At 40.6% G+C, this 22,762-nt stretch overlaps 1 protein-coding gene across 2 annotated transcripts in view; it reads right to left on the bottom strand.

Annotated features, from left to right (window-relative positions):
- The window catches only part of LOC115526863 (minichromosome maintenance complex binding protein), a 48,258-nt gene that overhangs the window by 5,484 nt on the left and 20,012 nt on the right, over window positions 1-22,762 (bottom strand). Inside the window, exons 3-13 of one of the 2 annotated variants that reach the window (XM_030334192.1) lie at window positions 22,131-22,271; window positions 21,960-22,001; window positions 19,600-19,701; window positions 14,950-15,094; window positions 12,427-12,578; window positions 10,946-11,046; window positions 7,262-7,440; window positions 6,772-6,895; window positions 5,096-5,213; window positions 2,204-2,369; window positions 1,165-1,298 (exon numbers count right to left, since the gene is read on the bottom strand). In XM_030334192.1, the coding sequence (XP_030190052.1) occupies window positions 1,165-1,298; window positions 2,204-2,369; window positions 5,096-5,213; window positions 6,772-6,895; window positions 7,262-7,440; window positions 10,946-11,046; window positions 12,427-12,578; window positions 14,950-15,094; window positions 19,600-19,701; window positions 21,960-22,001; window positions 22,131-22,271 (1,404 nt within the window). The remainder of the gene's footprint in view (window positions 1-1,164; window positions 1,299-2,203; window positions 2,370-5,095; window positions 5,214-6,771; window positions 6,896-7,261; window positions 7,441-10,945; window positions 11,047-12,426; window positions 12,579-14,949; window positions 15,095-19,599; window positions 19,702-21,959; window positions 22,002-22,130; window positions 22,272-22,762) is intronic. The other variant, XM_030334193.1, reaches the window with a different exon arrangement.

Here is a 22,762-nt window from a genome sequence, read left to right as displayed (position 1 = left end):
ATCCTATAACCCTGGGATTGTGACCTGAGCCAAAATCGAGAGGCGGACGCTACACTGACAGAGCCACCAAGGCGCCCTGGGAGGGGTGGGGATGTCACTTCCTAACACTGATTTACAAGCACGATGATTACCTCAGCAATACTCACTAAAGTTAGCCTTTGTTTGGTTACTTTTATTTCCTTAACAGTATCAGTAAAAAGGGTATCAGTATAAAAAGGGAGCCCACCTCTAAAAAGCAGCCAATTAAAATGTTTTAGAGGTTTCCTCATCCTGGAATAGGTACTGTTTCTTACTGATCTGCATTTCTAAAAACCACATAACATAACACTTTCCCAAAGAAAACTTACTCCTGGGCTATTTCATTCTCATCCAGAGGCAATTTCTCATAAATCACAGGTGAACATTAGTTTCCAGAGAAACGACATACCTTTTAAGCAACTGGGCATACTTTTCATCATTAAAAGATTCAGAATTAAAAGCTCTCTTCAGAAATCACGCTGATGATTTACCACAGCATTCCACCATAAGGCACAAAACTAATTACCACGTCATTGGGAACACTTTAAAAGCAACTCTAAAATACTTCTCACAGAAGACGGACAGAAAACAATGGGATCGATGGGGCGCCTGGGTGGCGCAGTCGGTTAAGCGTCCGACTTCAGCCAGGTCACGATCTCACGGTCCGGGAGTTCGAGCCCCGCGTCGGGCTCTGGGCTGATGGCTCAGAGCCTGGAGCCTGTTTCCGATTCTGTGTCTCCCTCTCTCTCTGCCCCTCCCCCGTTCATGCTCTGTCTCTCTCTGTCCCAAAAATAAATAAACGTTGAAAAAAAAAAAAAAATTTAAAAAAGAAAACAATGGGATCGAGGCAGCAAGAACAAAGGTCTAGATGTTAATCAGGCAATTTACAGACAGCTTCTCCTCTCCAGGCCTGGATGTGGGAGTTTCGGCTACCAAAAGCTTTCCCTTGCTTGTGTTGTGATCTGCCGAGAGGTTTTCATCCCCAAGGCAGGAACAAAATAACCAGTTCTCTTACTGACAATCAGCAGCCACAATTGTGAAACAAATTTAACTTACCAATAATAACAAGCAGTACCGAGAAAGAAAACAAAAATACAGATCCCATTCCAATGTAACCTCCCTCCATCTCAGAATGACTCCTCTTACCGGAAGGAGTGATCTCCCCTCCGAAGTGATAAAAACATTAATATTGCAGGGGAACTCCATGTGGTGGTAACTGAAGTCATAATCGACTTTCTGCCAAGTTATTAGGTTGCTCAGGGCAGTCACATTATGAACACCTAGAAAATAAAACAAGTAATTTTTTGGTCATCTGATTTTAATCACCTAAACAAACTGGTTTTACGGACATTGATTTTAAGACGTGAGGTTTCTACCTCTATAAAAAAAGCGTTTGGGGCACCGTTCAACTAAATGTTCACTACGTTAACAGACACCACAGACAATGCTGGACAAACGTATTTTGGGGCCAAGATCCCCCACATCACTCTAGCACCCAGCGTGCAACCAGGCCTAAGACAGGTTCCCAGTAAGTACGATCACTGTGTGCGGTGTCACAGGTCTGCAACGACAGAACTAAAACTGTTTTATGCAGAGAAAGGAGGTTACTGAATTGCAGTGACTCTTAGATTCACCTTTGCCTTAAGCACCCCCATCCACACTACTTGTTCTACCTTTGCCTCCTGAACCCCCACCAGCAAGGTGCCTCCTCCAACCTCAGCTGAGCACAATCTGCTTTCTTGTGATTTTATAACGTGTTTTGTAACTGAGGCTAGTTCAAACCATTCAACATAGTAATTTTTTTTCAGGGATTCTGGGAAAAATAATTTTAAGTTTCACATCGGGCGGTAAAAAACACCTTATTAGATCTTTTCTACCCTCTCCTTTTTAGCTAACAGATTACTGAAGGCAAAATCTCCTGCCTTCTCAGCTTTTAAAGAACTCCTTGCTACGTCCTTGCTCTGTCCTTGTACTATTTCCATACTACGACACAAAACATAGCTGATGTACCCAATCTGTAAGTTTACAGTACCCACAGCATGCAGATCATAGGGCGAGCCTTGACCTTAATTAAATATTTGTGAAACGGGAGTCTGCCTTCTGTTCAGTGATTCTTTCAAAAGTCCTTACCAGATCCGGCTTTCCCGGGAGGTCAGACATGAAGGGGAGCATCCCCCGCCCATACCTGGTGTGTCCAGCTGCCCCTGCTCCAGGAGAGTCTCATCGATCACGAGGGAAGTGTTGCTGGGGAGCTGGAGGAGCCCGCTGACGAGGCGGTTGGCTGCATAGTCCTTGTGGGGGATGAATCTCAAATGGTTCATGTTCTCTATAGTCATCTGCAGGCGAAAAGACTACAAAGAGACACGTTTCACTAAGCACGGAACGAAGTTTCCCTGTTTTAAGAAAATACACACGCGGGGTTAAACACTTGCCACATGTGTGTAAGAAAGAGCTTATCTCTGCAACCTCAGGGTGCAGTTTCATGGTTTCTTGAGCTCTTAGAAGCAAAAATAATATCTACATCTTAAATAAGAATTTCACTGATTGTATGAGCTGCTCTATTCTCAACCGTTTTGTTTGCTATTCTTAATGACTAATTTCTATTTTACCAGTGAACAAGAAACGACAGATAATTCAGATACATTTATCAAATATTCAGGAGCTTGACTTCTTTTGCCTACCACGACCACATGCTAACAAAACAGAAAATACTTATTCAAGATGGGGAGAGAAAAGTTTAATTTTCCTCTGGGTGCCTCAAGTTAAAATCACATTCGTTCATCAGGCTACCGCAGACCAGTGAACAAACAGCCCCGATAAATAAACACTGTGGTGCAAAGCGCACGGAGCGGGGACTGGGCCCTGCGGGTCGTGTACCTGCTGCACGCAGCCTCCTCGTCCCGTCTCAACACGCTTCAGTATCCGTTAGACCACATGCAGCCTCTCCTCCATCTCCCCGAGCCCACCAACACCCTCTGCACCCTGCTTCCACTCCAACCCCTCCTCCTGCTCCAGCCTCAGAAGAGGTAGGCGTGGATGGGGTGGAGACTGGGGTTGGGGAAAAGGGTGCTGAGGAAGAGAGAAACTTTCAGAGTTCAGAGGATTATGGTATGCTGGCTCGGTGACTCAAAGAAAATGCGCAGGGGGCTGGAATACCAAAGATGGAAGCAAACAAGCCCTGAAGAAGCAGAGTCTGTCATTCACAAGGTGGCACAGAGCAGGTCTAGCTCCACGCAGGCATGAGGTCGCTCATACCTAACCCGCTGTGGAAACTAAACAAGGGATGAACAAGGCAAGAGTTCAGAAAGAGTTTGGTGCTGGACATAAACATAAGAGGAACAGTAGGGAGTGGGATATGGTAGCGATAAAAGAGTAAAACCCGCAAACCCACTACAAAGTGATGCAAAATAAGAAGGAACCAAAAGGAAATCCCTTACCACTCTCACACCTTGAGTACCCAGCACAGACACCTTACAAAATACAATTCGTGCTTAGTATGTGCTCAGACTTCACCTCCTCCCCTCCTCCCCAGAACTCATTCTGCACCAGCCACACCGGCCTGTACTGGGCCTCCAACGTGCCAGGCACACTGCTGCCTCTCTCTGCCCAGGATGGACACCCTCCACCCCCGACAGAGCATCTGACTTGCTCCCACACTCGACCAAGTGTCTCCCTGAATTCCCTGAAGGCGGGACCTTCCCTGACCACTCGGATTACATTAGCAACTCCACCCTGGCCCAGCGCCCCCAAGACCCTTTCTCCTGGGCCATTACTGTTCTCCAAGGCACTTCAATGACATACTACATACTTACTTAGTATCTACTGGTGTTCTACTACAATCTAAAATCTGACCGGTTCAGTAATTCCCAAAATGTGGTCTAGGGAACTGCCTGGGAGTTGCTGACACCCTTTTATGGAGTCCACGAGGTCAAAATCACACATAGATGAAAGATCCATTCAACGTGCAAGAGAGACCAATGAATTTACTGTAGTGGAGAATGCAAGTTCACGGATGAGATTACAGATCCCACACCTGCAACCATCCTTCAAGAGAATGTCCCGTAGGCAGTTTTGGTCTAGTATCAAAGAATATCCACAGGTATCCGAAAAGGCTATGAAAACAGTCCTTCCTTGGCCAACTACTTTTCTGTAAGGAGCCAGCTTTCTTTCATATACTTCAATCAAAGTGTCCTATTACAATAGACTGAATGCAGAAGCAGATTTGACAACCCAGCGATCTACTAATCCAGATATTAAAGAGACTGGCAAAAAACTGTGTCACTTTTATCGTTAACGGTTTTTGGTGTGAGAAAATAGCTATAGTTACAAAAATATTTTATGTTCCTATGTAACTGATTTATTTTTGTGAATTAGTATTTTAGCTTTTGATTTCTACTATGGTAAACTGATGACAAAAACAACCCAAATAAATTACACCTCTTTGAGTCCTCAATAATTTAAGAGTGTAAAGTGAGTCAAGGAGTGTGAGAAATGCTGGTCTATTTGGTCTACTACTGCTTCCTGAGGGCCCAGAAGAGCGCTGACACTCGCCCTCAGCGAGCACAGTTAAACAAGCGGTCAGCACTGCCGGTCACACTACTACTCAGAAGCAACTCCCTCGTTCCCCACGGTGACGCTCGTTCTAGATGCCCTGGCAAACAAAGGCAGCTCGACTTTGCAAGCAAGAATTACAACTGGGGCAATGGACATAAAGATCTTTATTACCTCAGCTAAATGAATTATGCTCCTGTAATTTAGGTTCACTTAAAGATTTAAGATTTTTAACATACACAAAGGATACCAAACTGCACAAACAGGCATCGACTGAGAGTACAATTTTAAGGAAGTTCCCTGCAATCGTGCTGTTAGATTTGCAGAAATATATGCTAAGGCAATAACAGAAAAGTGACATGTTGAGGGGTGAATAGGTTTTAAATTCTGGAACTTGGCAGGCTTTGTTTCCCCTGAGTAAGATCTATTATAATCTCAAAGTTAAATACTTGGGTTGAATGAAAGACAATTAGATAAATTTTTCAAGTCTGCTTAGGTTTATAATAAATATTTATATTGATCTTACTGCTGGAACAAGATGTTGAATAATTCGGTATAAGTGTTCTGTGAAGCTACTATTCCGCGGGCAACCACTCAAGTTAACTGTGAATTTTCCCAGTGGAAGAACATCTCTTCTTGTATATCTAGAAAAAAAAGACACCAACGAATAAGATATTCAGGTCATTTCCTGATTTCCACCAAAGAGCAAACAAAGATCAGCACGGTATTGTCATTAAAAATAAAGCAGATTAGGGGTGCCTGGGTGGCTTAGTTGGTTAAGTGTCCAACTCTTGATTTCGGCTCAGGTCATGATGTCAGGGTTGTGGGTTTGAGCCTCGTGTCCACTTCTGCATTGACCTGACTGCACGGAACCTGCTTGGGATCTCCCCTCTCTCCCCTTCTCTCTCAAGATAAATAAACTTAGAAAAAATAAATAAAGCAGACTACTCTGATCGGTTCATTTATCAGAATGACAGCAATAAAAGTAGCAGGCAGAACCTAAGTGCTGATCAGGTGCTAGGGACTGTCCAGAGAGCTTAAATGCCTCATTTAGTCCCCACACACTCTAAGGTAGGTCATCTTCGCTGCACAGGTAAGAAATCTGAGACAGAAATCTGAAGTAACATGCCCAGAGCTCATACAGTCAGGAAGTGGGAGAACTGGATTCAAACCTACAGTCTGGCTCCAGAATCTGTGCACTCAACCATCACGTATGGCTGTCTGAAGTCGTATCCAAGGAAAGATTTATTGGAGTACAAAGATGTTTACTGCAATGAAAAACTAGGAAATCTAACACGTATGGAAACAGTACAACTGTCTATAAGGAAATACATACTGTGCAGCCATTGAAAAGTTTTATGAAGAATCACAAAGGGAAAATATTTAAGATATATTCAGTGATAAAACCAAGATGTAGATCTGTGTTAAGAATGAAATGGAGTATCTGTGTAGGGATATATCCAATCCATATGCAAACAAAAAGGACGAAATGGGGACGCCTGGGTGGTCAGTTAAGTGGCTGCTTTTGGCTCAGGTCACAATCTCATGGTTGGTGGGTTCGAATCCTGTGTCTGCTCTGTGCTATCACTGCAGAGCCTGCTTCAGATCCTCTGTCTCCCTTTCTCTCTGCCCCTCCCCTGCTCTCTCAAAAATAAACAAACATTAAAAAAAAAAAAAAAAAAAGATGAAATGGACATGAGCCAAGATGTGTTAACAGAGATCATTTCTGACTGGAGAGATTATAGATGACTTCCCGTTTCTTTACGCTCCTGAAACTTTGAAGACACACGTTACTTCCGAAATCAGGGAAGACACACGCACAGTGCTGTGCAAGGGAGAGGCGCTCACGTCCACAGACCAGTCAGAGGTGCACACACTGAACTGTGTGGAGCCCTGGATTGTATGAACAGAGAATGCAGGACCCAAAAAGAGTAAAACAGCTCATTTTACTCATCAGCCAGGCTCTGTCTGACTGTGGCTCTTCTATTTACGGGAGACATAAACAAAAGGTTCAATGTGAAACTGAGAAAAGGAATTTGTCTGCCATCTGGTGTAACACTTGTTACACTGAACGAATAAAAACCATCTGATGATGAAGCTAATAAACTGTGACACACAAGTTAGCGGAGAAACCTTCCCGCTCTCTTCCACTTTCCACACCACCCCCAGCTGCCCTCAGCACCCCGGGACGACCGCACTTACACTGTGGAGATGAGATGTAAGATAAGGTACTCGGCGGCCAGGCTGTCTCCCAGAAGGGCGTGCGTGAGGAAACCAAGCAGCTCTGCCCGGACAGGAGACAGTTCGGACATGAAACCTGAAATGACTGGAGAGGGGAGACCACATTTAGAACACACACACGGCTCCTCTCGAGCATCTCAGCTAAAAAAACTAAACAAACCCGAGTGGAACAGAGCACTATGGTCCATAGACAACTAACGTAGACTTAAAATATTGGTCATTAAGCGATGCCAATCTTCAAAATAAGACAGCCTGTAAACTTTCGTTTGCTTCGTTTTAATAAAGAGGATTAACACAGAGGAAAATGGGGCAGAGAAAGGGGGATTACTAGAGAAGCTCAACCTGAGGAGCGAGGACCTGACCAACTCAGCGCCACCGTGAACACATGTCACAGGCAGCTCCCGACACACACAGGGGCTGACGGTCTGGGCCCCATGGCGTCAGCACTTACACTTACAGGTTTTGCTCTCCTCCTTGTTAAGGCAAGCAGGCAGTAAAGGATTGATGTGCTGCAACTTCTGGGCTAAAACCACATGGATTCTTGGCACTAACGAGGCAGGAGGGCTGTGCACTCGCTGCTCTTCAGCCGTGTCTGTGCATTCCATTGGATCCAGGAGCGAAGAGGCATCCCTACGGAGACAGGATAAAGCTTCAATTCCCAGACACATCTCTGAAAATGAAATGAGAATTCAGGCCGAGAACGGCTCCACCTGTGTATCTCCTTAAAGAACAAAAAACGGCCCCTCTAAATTGTCAGGTCACACGATTTCAGGCTAGTTAAGGTCGTAGGAGGATATGGATTTATTCTTTGAGAACAAGAACATTTTTACTCAGTGTGCTGTAGCTGCAAATAATGGAACAGAGTATGTCACTGATAAGGCTGTTTCAAAACACAGATACTCTTAAGCTATCAGCTGAAACATGAAATACTTCGCAGCAGCATCTCAGCTACCCCCAAACTGGGGTCTTTTTCTCAAAAGCCATCAGGTATCTCTTACTCAGTGTGTGGAAGATCCACTCACCTCTATCCTAATTGCTCTTCCTAAATGTTACTCCTACACGACACCTCCCTTGAAGAGTAGTCAAGCAGTGAAAATAAAGTGTGAGTTTTTCAAATTTGCCAAATAAATGAGCAGACGATAGATTTGCTGTGGTATGATTGAAACAAAACACTAAAATGTTTTTAGAACTTCAGACTTTACAGGTTGCTCTAGAGTCCCCACTTCATACTGCTATCTCCCTCACACACAAGGACAATGACAACCCTTGTTGTGACGCGTACTATGTGCTGGGCAGTGTTCTTCGCTGTGCACCAACACCCTCAGCTACAGAGAGGAAACCAAGCCACCGCAGCAATTAAGCCCAAGGCTGCACAGCCAGTAAATGGCCAAACCAGGCTGCCGACCCAGCCCAAGCGATCCGGGTCTCTCTGTACACTGCGTGGCCTCAGCAAATGAAGAAACCGACGCAGGAAAAATCATCATAACCAGAAACAGCTGAGAAAAGTAATTTGCTATACTGTTATTATGGAAATGTTATTTATTTAAAGTTCTTTAAAATTTTTATTTTGTACCTTTTTTTTTAATTTATTTTTTTTTTATTAAAAAAATTTTTTTTTCAACGTTTATTTATTTTTGGGACAGAGAGAGACAGAGCATGAACGGGGGAGGGGCAGAGAGAGAGGGAGACACAGAATCGGAAACAGGCTCCAGGCTCTGAGCCATCAGCCCAGAGCCCGACGCGGGGCTCGAACTTCCGGACCGCGAGATCGTGACCTGGCTGAAGTCGGACGCTTAACCGACTGCGCCACCCAGGCGCCCCTGTACCTTTTTTTTTTTTAACAGTGAAAAGTTCTTTCTGTGGAGAAACCAAGATCAATGCCCAATACTCAACAAAGCTATCGTGTGTGTGTGCGGGGCGGGGGAGGGGAAGGGCGAGATGCGATTCCACTCTTCTGGCAAACTCAAAAGATAATGAGGAAGATCTGGATTTTCGGGATATATTGTTAAATGAGCAGAAAGAGTATAAAGGAATACATATACTGTGCCACCTTTTCCATAAGAATAAAGGGGGAATAAAATACACACGTTTCTACTTATTTTGGCCAAAACTACATGGAAGATAAAAGTGGAAAGGGAGGCTGGTTCCCTGTGGAGGGTGAGGGGAACAGGGCAGGGCGATGACAGCCCTGCCTTCTTTGTGTACAGCTGCAACTTTGGCAATAATGTCAATGTTTTCTAGGCTTTAAAAATCAAAACAGTTAAGGATGGAAGAAAAACTCTGAAATGAAGCACAATGGAAGCAAAGGAACGCGACCACATAAAATGAATGATGAGCAAAAAAAAGAACCAAGGGGAAGGAAAGTACCCACCCCAGTAATTCTGGACATAACACTCTGACTACAAACCTCATTCTAAAACAAGAAGAAATGGAAACAAATCTTGAACTCCAGTTATGAGGTTTGTTGTTTGCAGTGCTATGGACTACCAATTCTGCAATGACCTTCCCTGTATTGCAGGATGTATGGAGAATAATGAGAGTCAAGCTTCTTTCTGTTAGAAAAGGAGTTACAAACATGGGAAGGGGGAAGGACGATCTACGTGCCGAACTGGAACCAGAAACAGTGTGAACTCATGGTTCTGATATACAGACTTGAAAATACACAGATCTATGTGTATGTGTATATAAACGTGCATTTATTTGTATGTATACAGTGCGAGTATGTGTATATATATTTCCCAGCACTGTCCACTCAAAGGGCATAGAAGCAATACCAATCCTAGTACCAAGGAGCACACAAGCACTCAGATCTAGACTTTTAAATACAATTCCTCCCTAAAAGAAACTGGTGCTCCTTGGAAATATGGCTGATACTGCAGCTGGAGCATGGGAAGGACAAGATGAAGCTGAAACACTCACTGTTAATGTGCCAGAAAAGAGATGTTCAAAATCGAAAAGGTCATGTCAGCAAGGACCCAAAGCCTGCTTACGATGACTCCCACTAGCAAAATGAGAAAATCTGAATCTCAAAATTATACCAGGCTAACGTCCATGCTGATATAAACAAATTACCGGAATAAACAAATGAGAGAGAAGGGAAATTGCTCTTCCAACAGAATGCCAATAAATAAATGTAGGAAGAATGACTGATAACAAAATCACCATCACAGTAATAACTGGTTCAAGAATCATCAATGGATATTAAAATAAGTGGATGTTATATGAGAAACCAGGTATTTATAGTCTCAATGTATCACCTTCCAAATTACTTGTTTATTACAAATTGAAAAACAGTAACTTTGTAGGACAAAAAGGCTGGCAAATGCCACCTTAACCAAGTAATCAAAATTAGTATCACCAGTAATAGGGCAACCAGACATCACATGTCTCCCGAGATGATGGCCTGAATCTAATCATGAGGAAACATCACACAAACGCAAACTGAGATATTCTACAAAATGACTAGCTTTTACTCTTCAAAAGTGTCAAGGCTCTGTGCATGTGAGGACACGAAAGACAGCCATTTGCAAACCAGGATACGAGCCCTCGCTAGACACTGGATCTGGCAGCACCTTAGTCTTGGACTTCCCAGCCTCCAGAACTGTGAGCAATGAATTTCTGTTGTTAAAAAAAAAAAGGCATCGAGACCAGAAAAGACAAAAGCTGAGAACTATTCCAGGTTAGTGGTACATGTGACCCTATGGATACCGTACCAGGGAAAAGAAGAAAAACAAAACAACAAAAAACAAACACCAGAAAGAACATGACTGAGATAGCTGGGGAAATTAAGTGTGGACTGTGGGTCAGTGTACTGTGCATTCATGGCAAAGTTCTTAATTCTGATAGTTATATTCTGAATGTGTATGAGAAAGTCTTTGTTGTTAGGAAGTATGAACTCAAGTATTTAGGGTATAATGTAGGCAACTTACTCTCAAGTGTTTCAGAAAAATGTATGTATGCACACAAAAATGTGTACATGTAAGAGCACAAATGAATGACAGAGCAAATGAGGCACAAGTGTCAACTGGTCAATCTGGGCATAGGGAGAAAGGTCTTTATAACGATCTTCCAACTTTTCTGCAAGTTTGAAATTATATCAAAATAAAGTTCCCCCCAAAAGAGCAAACAGACTCACCTTTCGTCATTATTCAGTGTACTTAGCACAGGATCCACAGACAGAATGCCATATAACTCAAGAACATCGTTTACTTTGAAACAATCCCAGTCTTCGTAGACCTAACAGGACGAAACCACACAAAATCATGTTGTTAGCACTAACCAACACCAAAAAATCATAAAATACAGGAAATGGACCTTAAGGCAACTCCTTTATTTCATCAATTGAAACCAAGAGAGGTAAAGTACTCGCCTGAAGTCATTCTCCTAGTTAGCAATTAACAATTAAAACACAGGACTCCTGACTCCCAGACCATGGTCTGTTTTCAATATACCACACTGCTGTGAAGAAAAGGGCTTTCCCAAAGAAGGATGGCCAACTAAACAAGAAACATACATTATATAATTCAAAATCCATTAGGTATACCAAGGGAAGGGGGAAAAAACCAGAATGACTACCTTTGGACTTACTCACACACTAGGTACCATTAGGAGGATTAACACTAACTCAGGCCATGAGGTTTTTCACAATAAAACAAACTTTCAAAGTTGTCTGTCTTTAATGGACTTTAGTAACTGGCAAAGCCTCCTACTGGGGAGACCTAACTGAAGCATGGCAGGAAAGCTGTCCTAACTCTGGTCCCTGTGTTACATAACTGAAGTGCCACTGAAGTTAAAACCACAAAATATGAGAATGGAAATTCTCAAGATCATTTCTGAAACTTCAAAAAAACCAGGGTAAGCAACACTGGAGAACAAACTACCAATAGATTTGCTGCCTTCTATTTTATTTTAAATTCAAATGAGAAATGGATTTTGGGGCGAGAATGTTGAAAATGAAGTCGTTATTAGGAAGATGGAAATGACTAAGGAAGGCAGTAGACATGAATTAAAAAACTGTTCCACTTCTGTGTTCGAATATTCTTCAATTCTTTCAGAATGCTGTGGTGGGCAGAACATGGCCTCCTAAAGAGGTCCACATCCTAATCCCCGAAATTTGTGAATGTGTTACCTTGCAAGCAAAAGGAATGTGTGTAAATTAAAGACCCTGCAATGAGGAGATTATCCTGGATTATCTGACTGGACCCAAATATAATCATGAAAGCCCTTAAAACTGGAGAATCTCTCCTACCAACAGTCTGAGGGAGATGTGACTATGCAAAAATGGTTAGAGAGAGGCATGGCTGCTGGCTTGGAAGATGGAAGAAGGGGTCCCAAGCCAAGGAACGTGAGCACTTCTAGAAGCTAGAAAAACAGTCTTCCCGGAGCATCTATAATGGAATGCAGCCCTAAGGACTGCATATTATCCTCAGTGAGATCCATGTTGGACTTCTGACCTAAAGCCTATAAAATGATACATTTTTGTTGTTATTAAAAGCTACTGAAGTTGTATTTGCTGCAGCAGCCACAGGAAACAAACACAATGCTAAGAGCACTCCATGTCGACTTGAGACGCATAGCACATCTGTATCCACATGGGGTCTATAAAGGGTTTAGTACCTTCACAAGGCATGCAGGGCCCTTCTCCCCTGGCAGTGGAAAATTCAGGTCAAAAGGAGAAGAGAAGTTCAAGAAGTTCAGCTGTTGCCCAGTAGAAGCTTCAGTTTCTAAACGTTTTGGCTCTCCACACCACTGAAGACCACCAACACTGCCTAAATTCAAAGAACAACACTGCACTTAGTCATTTTTAAGGCTTCCCAGAGATAAAGAACATTCCAAAGAGCCTCTCAAGTTTGATATAAATGGTGCTGCTGAACTCACAAACTTCAAGTTGTTACGGTTCTTAAATAACATATGCTAACAAAACCTACTATCTGACCTAAAAGAACAAAGATTATTATGAAGATCTGCAAATTTTAATCATTTCTTCCCTACAATAAGATGGCAAAAAATTCCCATCAAATCTCAAGTGTAAGTATTTTAAAAGTTAACATTTAATAGTTACTTTGACATCTTTAAGAAATACATGGTTTACAGACAACAAACCCACCTTGGTAGAACTTTTTTCTACTTATTAAGCAGAATAAAACCATGTAACAGCAATATATTCATTTACCACATATTTATTAGCATCCATTATGTACTAGGAATCAGACCAGTTGTTGGGGATACAAAGATGATTAAAAAGTACCCTCTTATCTCTGAAGCAGTCCCAGCCTAGGGTTTATAACTAATTAGAATCAACAGATAGTCAGCCATACCATAAAGTATCGGTCAGCAATAAAAAAATAAAAAGGAATAAATTACTGATACCTGCAACAACTTGGATGGATCTCAAGGAAATTCTGAATGAAAAAAGCCAATCCACAAAGTTTACGTAATATTTGATTGCATTTATGTAACCTTTTTTTTTTTTTTTTTTTAGGGTTAATGCTAGGCTGGAATCTTTTTTTTTTTTTAATTGAAGTATACCTGACTACATATGGTCATGCAGTAACGGAAGCATAAAGCATTAGTGTTTGCCAGGGGTTAGGAATCTGTGGGGAGGGGAGAGGCAGGAAAGGGGTAAGTATGCTCTACAAGGCAACTTGAGAGATGGCGGGCAAGGAACTGCTCTGGATCTTGACCGTGGTAGTGGGCCCATAAATCTACACGTGACCAAACTGCCCAGAACTAAATACACACACACACACACACAAATAAGTGCATATAAGAAATGTGAATATAAGGTCAATGGGTGGTATTAATGACCATTTCCTGGTTATGATATTCTACTAGAATTATAGAAGATGTTATCAGGGGAAACTGGGTCAAGGATATACAGGCTCTCTCTGTATTATTTCTTACAACTGCCATGTGGTCTACACTTATCTCAAAGAAAGTTTAAAAATATATGTAGCTTGACAGATTACCCAGAAACCAACAAACAAGTTTTACATAAATAATACACTCAAATGTATTAAAAAAACCCCTACAGTATGACATTCAAACAAAAGGCAAAAAACAGAAGAGAGCATCAACTGCTTAGACAATAAGAGAATTACTATGTCCTGGATTCTAAGGTTACTTATTGTTATGCTACACCATTAATTTATACTGTTTGGGGGGGTGGTGTGGAGAAAAAGAATAACCACATTTGTATAGATTTACTATTAAACATCCCAATTTTAAGAACATTAAAATCTGCCTTGGCTTTAAGGAAATATAGTAATATGAACTTACTAAGTAGGAAAACATGGGTAAGTGAAATTCATTACTAATTCTTTGTTTACCACCCTCAGCCCAATCTTACAGAAGCTCACTGACAAGACAGACTTGTTTGACCTCCTCTCCCTTCAACTTGCCCTCTGATGAAGGTGCTCAAGCTCAATGACTGGACAGAAAAGGAGGAAAGACAAACCTCTACCTGCCACAATAAATACTCCTAAAAACCGTGATCGGTGAGATCGAGAATAAACTATGCCAATCCTGAAATGGTCTCATCTCTTAGGGCACTGCCCCTTTTGTTCTCCCTGTGTTAACAAGAATTCACTGGGTTTTCAGCACATTTCGAGATAAACCACTACAAACATGTATAAATATAATTCTGCCTATCCTGAGGGCTTTCTGCTCTCAAGCTGAGGACTAAGTCATCTCATGTGCCACAATTTCAGGTTTTCTGCTGGTGTTCTCAATCTAACTTAAAATACCACTATCTCAAAAGGAAAATAAGAAAGGATGTTTTCAGATATGAAAAAAACATTTTCAGGATAAAGTACTATGCTTCCGTATTACTTATGAGCAGAGATAAAAACCAGTATGAAGAATGACCAAAGGCCTTTCTTGACTAACCACCTGAAGACCCTTACAAACTAATAGGTGAGCAGACACTTTTCACTAAGTGATGCTTAACTGCTTGGTTATGAAACAGTCTGACCAAAAGTACTGCAGAATCTCTCAAAACCGTCTATAATTGCGATAAACTTGAAAGTGAGGTTGTCCCATCACTGCCAGCTCCTAAATCTAGAGCTGCATCACACGACAATTCACTCTGAAACCGAATCTGAGAGAGAAGTCTACAGAAAGCCCACTGGCACACAATACCTGCTTGTCTGGCACCCGCATGCTGGTCTTTCTGTTTGCTGGGCTGTAGGTCCATATCTTCATCATCTTCATAACTCCTCTTGTGACGACTGGGGGTGTAGGACGTTGAAGGACTGACTCGAGCTTGGTTTGCATTAACATAGGCGTTAAATAAGTTAAGAAAAGTCCACCATGAAATGAATATCCTAAGGTATGCTAATTACAGGACCAATAAAAGATTACTAGTTTGGCAATTTGGTTAAAATTAAAACATTCTTTTAAAAGAAGACTAGACTTCCAGTTTTGATTATGAAGGTAGCAACTTAGCCTCATGCCCCCAACCCCTGCTATAAAGAAGTGTAAAACTAGGCAAAAGACACAAGGCAACGATTTCTAGTCACCGTAAGGGAGCGTAAGGTTATAATCCTTGAATAAGAAAACATAGTGGATAAACTCCACATTCTTCCCAGCTTTCTCTTGGAACACTGCCCAAATTGCAACAAAGAGAAGTAAAGGCCCTGCCCTTGCTAGGTAGAGAAAACAGAACACCCAGTTCAGGCTACTGGTTGCAGATAAACACCCAGAAATCTGTGCAGGTTCCATTTGGGTCTTTGGCTGAACTGAAACCTGTGATGTTCAAGTCAGGATTCCTTGAGGCCTAGCAGAGAACAGCTGCTAGCTGGTTGGAAGCTAAATGCAGCTGGGGGAAACTGTACAATATTAGAACTGGACCCTGATGAACATATCGGGCACTTAAGTGTGACCCAGAAATAGCGCATCTCATGAATAAGGACTGTGTCCTACACAGCAAGGGCCACTCCATACCCACCTTAACCAATCCCAAAACCAAGCCATGACAAACAAGGTCCAAGGGATCAACTTAAATCACCTACCTATCAGAACAAAATGCAACATTCCTGAGATAAGACAAAACCAAACTTTCTACAATATTGTATATCAGCATATAGTAACACATTATTAGCTACAGATGAAAAACAAGAAAATATGACCTACAATCAGGATTAAAAATAATCAGGGGCGCCTGGGTAGCTCAGTTGGTTAAGCATCTGACTTCGGCTCAGGTCATGATCTCACAGTTCGTGAGTTCAAGCACTGCACTGGGCTCTGTGCTGACAGCTCAGAGCCTAGAGCCTAGAGCCTGCTTTGGATTCTGTCTCCTTCTCTCTCTGCCCCTCCCCCCCTCACGCTCTGTCTCTCTCAAAAATAAACATTAAAAAAAAAATTTAAAAATCACTAAAAACAGGGTGCCTGGATGGCTCAGTCTTAAGGTTAAGGTTAAGCGTCTGACTTCGGCTCAAGTCATGATCTCGCGGTTTGTGAGTTCGAGCCCCGCGCTGGGCTGTGCTGACAGCTCAGAGCCTGGAGCCTGCTTCGGATTCTGTATCTCTCCATCTCTCGGCCCCTCCCCTGCTCATGCTCTGTGTGTCTCTCTCAATAATAAATAAATGTTAAAAAAAATTTTTTTAAAAATCACTAATAACACAGAGATGACTCAGATATTAGAATTCACAGACAAGGACACTAAAGGGCAATTATAAAATTCACAATTTTAAAAGCAAAGATGAGATGAGTTAAAGATGAGGAATGTTAGCAGAGAAATGGAAACAAAAAAAAAAAGAAAAATGAAGAAGAGAAAAATAAGATACCTGAAATAAAAATAAAAACAAAAACAAAAGTCTCCCAGAAGCCCAGTCACCAGGAGGACAGTAACAAAGAATCTAATGATCATGTGAGTGGATCCTCAGAAAATGACACAATGATGAGAGACTGGACAGACAAACATTGGGAGAAATAAAGGCCGAAACCTGAAAAGTACCAGTCCACAGATCCAAAATCTCAAAAATACCCAAGCAAGATAAATACAAAAATACTCACACACATCACAGTCAAACTGCTGAAAACCACAGACAAAGAGAGAAAATTAGAAGCAGCCAGAGGAAAATCAGAGACATTACACACAGGAATACAGTAAGATGATGGCTATCCTTGCATCAAAAAAGCAATGGAGGCCAGAAGACAGTGGACAATACCACCAGAGCACTGGGGAGGGAAAACAGCTATCAATCAAGAATTCTATATCCAGCGAAAACATCTTTCAAAAATATAGGTGAAATAAAGACATTTTCAGTTGAACCAAAGCTGAGAAAATTCATTCATCACCAACAGATGTGTACTTTAAAAAAAAAAAAAAAAAGCTTAGGAAAATGACTCTATATAAAAGCAAAAAGAACAAGGGTATCTGGGTGGCTTAGTCAGTTAAGCCTGTTTGGGATTCTCTCTGTCCCTCCCTTGCTCAAGCTCTCTTAAAATAAATAAACTTAAAAAAGAACAAAGGGAGCTAGAAATGATACATACACACAAAAATACATAAAAGACATTTTTCTCCTTAAAAAATTTTTTTTTAACATTTATCCAATTTTGACAGACAGTGCGTGAGCAGGGAAGGGGCAGACAGAGGGGGAGACACAGGATCCAAAGCAGGCTCCAGGCTCTGAGCTGTAGAGCTTGACACGAGTTCGAATTCATGAACTGTGAGATCATGACCTGTGCTGAAGTCAGATGCTCAACCGACAGAGCCACCCAGGCACCCCATCCTCATTTCTTAATTTACAAAGAAGCCAAATGTTTAAAGCAAACATGATAATATACTGGGGGCTCTACAATTAAAGTACAAATCAAGTGTTATGGCAGCAGCACTAAGTATGAAGTGGATGAATGCAAGTACACTATTGTAAAGATCAAGGAACAAAGAAGAAACCACAAGGGAAATTAGAAAATGTCTGAGTTGAATGATAATGAAAACAACAAATCAACATCTGTGGAATGCAATTAAAGCAGTGATTATAGAGAAATGTATAGCCTTAAATGTTAATATTAGAAATAAAAGATTTGAAATTAATGATCTGAGCATCCACTTTGAGAAGTGAGAGAAAAATTAAAACCAAACTATCATAAAAGGAAACAAGAACAGAAGTCAATGAGATAGAAAACAGAAAATTAAAGTTGGTTCTCTGACAAACCACTAACACTGACCAAGAATAAAAGAAAAATTAATTAGTATTACTAGAAACGAAAAGAGATCATTGCTAGATATGCCCCAGACATTAAAAGGAAAACTAGGAAATATTATGAAAAGCTTTGATACTGACATAAGTACAACTAGATTAAATGATTTTGAAACAATTCTTTGAAAGATACAACTTATTACAACTGACACAGAAAAAAACTGTTAAACTTAATTGAAAATCTTCTCACAAAGAAAACACCAGGCTCCAAACTGGAAACAACCTAAAAGCTCATCAAGCAGAAAAAAAATATAAACAAATACCATCAGTGATAAAAAAGAAGGAGCTACTAACATACATACAGAGATGAATCTCAAATATGTTATGCAGAACAAAAATCAGACACACAGACTCTCTCTTGCTTCCATTTCAGGACACTCAAGAATAGGTAAAATGAAGCTATAGTGAAAGAAATCAGGACAGTGGTTCCAAGAGGAGACAGGTGCCTGGAAAAGACACAAGGGAACTTGCTGGCACAAGTTCTTTACTTTGACGGGTGTAAATGGAATGGGTATGCATTTGTCCAAATCACTGCAGTGTACCTTTAGAATCTACGCATCTCAGGGTATGTGAACTATGCCTAAAAAAGTTACTAACTAAAAAAATTATACAATTTAAAAAATAAAAAAGACACCAAGATGTTTCCACATCTCTCAAAATAGCCAACATGTTGCCTTCCCTTAAGAAATTCAGCATTAGCTCTAATTTGAAACTATGTTTTTACTTAATTATGGTACTTTTCAAGTACCTTTAATTTAGCCACCTCAATCTTTTTAACAGTATTTCTTTTAAGTTTTTTCTATTTATTTTGAGTGTGTGTGTGAGCAGTGGCGGGGCAGAGAGAGCGAGCGAGAATATACTAAGCAGTCTCTGCACTGCGAGCACCAGAGCCTGGACTTGGGGTTCAAACTCATGAACTGTGAGATCAAGCCCTGAACTAAATGAAATCAAGAGTCAGACACTTAACTGACTAAGCCACTCAGGTGCCCCAACAGTATTTCACTATAGGAATATACCATAATTTTATGATTTCTCCACAATGAATAGTTGGGTTGTTTTATAAGCTTTCTTATTTAGGACAAATGAAAAACACCTCATTAAAACAAAGCCAACCTCTGTAAAGGAAGAACAATTTTTTCCCGGCTAACTTCATTGGCATAAAAAGATGAAGTTTCTAAAAACTCAAAATTTAATTGTTTTTTATTTTATTTTTAAATGTATTTATTTTGAGAGAAAGAGTGGGTGTGTGTGAACAAGGTGGGGGGGAGGGAGGGAGGAAGGGAGAGAGAGGGAGGGGAGGGGAGGGGAGGGGTGGGGAGGAGAGGGGGAGAAGAGAGAGGGAGAGGAAGGAGGAGAGGGGGAGAAAGAGAGAGAGAGAGAGAGAGAATATCCCAAGCAAGCTCCACACTGTCAGTGCAGAGGTGGATTCGTGGCTTGAACTCACACACTATGGGATCATGACCTGAGTGGAAATCAAGAGGTGGACACTTAACCAACTGAGCTGCCCAGGTACCCCTCCCTAATTGTGGTCTTTTCAATTAATCAGGAACCATTCAATATGGAAGAAACTTCAGATAAAGGATATTTCTTTTACCCACGTAGATTCCCCAGGCACTGGAACACAATAGAAAGTTTGTCTTTCCAATGTGGTAGTCCGTGGAGAGTTTAAATCAACTTCTTGTTGAGGCTGTGATGTACACAAAAAGTATATTTAAAATTTTACTAAGAAAAACAAAAACAAAAATTTTAATTAGCAAGTCACTTTTTTCATGTTATTTATAAATCATTGTAAATATTACACATTAAGAACTAAAAAACAAATACCAAATCCAAACTGTCATTTTTTAAAAAGGAAAATGGACATAAAATCATTTCACATGCAATGATGAATATACTAGCTTCCCTCAAATCCATAATACACAGCACCCTGTTACAAAATTAAATCCTTTTTAATAAACAGGATACATGGTACTTCCATTGTCTCTTTCATAGAAAATGATCAGAATCAGCCTACAAAACAGGAACTTAATGAAACATTCATTAGGAGGTAACTGATATGAGACTGGAGTCAGATATTATTCCCTAAAAGAGGCATGTTCTCTATATCAAATACACTTAGAAAATCCTAAGAGGTAAGAAAGAACCCAGGATGTAATATTAAAATGTTACTTTAATAAGTACATACTACTTTTATAGTACAAAAAAATTCTTAGAAAATAAAATATATATTCCATTTTGTAAGGAAAAAAACAAGGGCCCAAGGACCCACAAACCCAAGAGACATCAAGTGTGAGCCTTAGCCAATATGTACAACCTGGGCTTTCTGCGTGTTGCTTTCTTTCCAGGCCCCAAGTTTTCCTAGTTTGGTGCTTTTACTTATGACCTTTAGCAAAACAATAGAAACTATTTGCCTTCGGAAGTGTCACACGTGGACAGACACATCATCTTTTATATTTTCCTATTTCCAGATGCTGAGATTTGGTAATCTATGGTGATATTGCATTTTGTGTACTGGACAAAACTGTGTATTTATTAATACATTCGGCTAATGTGCCTTAGGATTCCTCAAAAAAGGGAGGCAGCAAGCATTTATAAAGTTAACTCATTCGATTTGGCACCACGTTTTACTCCCACATTTTACTTTGTAGAAACACTGTAAAAGAAAAAAAGACGTCGGGAGACCTGGTTCATCATGTGTTAAGACGAACAAATCCATCTTTCATGGGTCCCCCTAAATAACTGTAGGAAGATACATTTTTGTTGAATGTAATCTTCACGGCAACCTTCCAAATTAGGGCTGTTCTGTTCAGACTGGCCCCTGAACTAGAACACTTTATTCAGCCAGGCACAGCTTCTACTGTGACTTAACGGCTGGTATGAGGGTTATAAATCAATCTCTTAAGGTTCGGGTAAGCAGGAGTCAGACTCCCAAAATATAAAAAGCCCTACATAATCTGATTAAATTAAGATTCTGGATCAGCAAACCAGAGAACTAGACCCTAGAATGGAGGTGACACCTTTCTACGTAAGCACCTACCTGATCAATCCCCACCTATGATACCTGTTTTTTTCCCCAACAATAAAATTACCATCAATTTCAATAGAACCACATGAAAAACACATAAAAAGTAAAATATGGGAGATATTTTTGCTTTTATCAGAAAAGCAATTTTTAAAAAACTGCAGATATACTGTAGGTCCTCTCTATAACTGCTTTCCTAGTAAGTTTCTACCTCATGACAATCCCTTTCCCAAACATAATCCTGACTGGTGTTCTCTGCCTTCTTGCCTTTCCCGTGATATGTAAGAGAGCTTCCATTACCTCTTTTTATCAAAGAAAGCTTAAGTTTATTAAAAACATTTTTCCTCCTACAAAAAGATGACAGGATTTAATGAAATTTAATTAAGCCAGTGTTAAGTCCTAAATTAATCTTCCACTTTTATTTTAAAATAACTTATCATAACCTGTAATTTTTTAACCAAGTATAGAGATATTAGGAAAAGGAATTAGTTTTGTTACTTATAGTACTCCACCTTCTAAGAGATTTTTAGAAGATCAAAAATACATCCACATCAGAGAAACTCAAATAAAAGGTAAATAAAACATTCATGTGACTTCTTAGAACTTACTTACACACAAGATAAATACATTTAAGATCAACCAAAGGAAATAAATTTGCTGCTTAAGAAAAAATTCATATTGGGCCACCTGGGTGGCTCAGTCGGTTTGAGCGTTTGACTCTTAATTTTGGCTCAGGTTACGATCTCATGGTTTGTGAGTCCCACATCGGGCTCTCCACTGTCGCACAGAGCCTGCTTTGGATCCTCTGTCCACCCCCCTCTCTCTGCCCCACACCCCCTTGTGTTCTCTCTCTCTCTCAAAAATAAACATTTAAGAAAAAAAATTCTTACTAAAAATGTTTTATACATCTTAAGGATACATACCCCACACTCTGCTACATCTCTGTATTTTCCAAAATGAAGGACCTATGATCCAAAACAAAGAATAACAGTATCATATCAGTATATCTGAATCAAAACCACCAGAAACAACAAGGATAAGATTAATACCACTAATTACAAACAGAAAGTTTCATGAAAAAAAGCAATACATACACGTGCTTTTGTGTTTCGATTAACCGTTTCGTAAACTCCCATGTAAAACTCAGGGTCAAACATATCCTGAATCATGCAGCGAAACTTCACAAAACTGTTAGGTTTCAAGTAATGAAGGGGAACTTCATTCAATGATGGCACCTTAAAGGAAAACAAGTCAATACTCCTATCTGTAAAACATTAAGCACATATACAGAAACTATATATCCAGACCCAAACTGCAACACACACACACACACACACACACACACACCCCAAACCCCATTAGGAAGCCAATGATCTCAACAGTTAACATAAGTGCTGGGCATAAAAGTACTGAGTTCTTCCTAGTTTGTATAATGACACTGGACTCTAATGTAAACTTCGCAAGTAGCAGAAAGGCATTTGCCTTACTGAGCTCTTCTCTTAAAACGAGTACATCCCAGGGACACCTGAGTAGCTCAGTTGGTTAAGCACCTGATTTCGACTCAGGTCATGATCTTGCAGTTCGTGAGTTAGAGCCCACATCAGGTTCTGTGCTGACAGCTCAGAGCCTGGAGCCTGCTTCGGATTCTGTGTCTCCCTCTCTCTCTGCCCCTCCCCTGCTTGTACTCTGTCTCTCATCTCTCTCGAAAATAAATAAACATTAAAAA

This window comes from Lynx canadensis, chromosome D2 (assembly GCF_007474595.2).
Source record: "Lynx canadensis isolate LIC74 chromosome D2, mLynCan4.pri.v2, whole genome shotgun sequence".
NCBI lineage: Eukaryota > Metazoa > Chordata > Mammalia > Carnivora > Felidae > Lynx > Lynx canadensis.
Note: the sequence above shows the minus strand (reverse complement) of the source record. Positions and strands in the feature narration are given on the sequence as shown.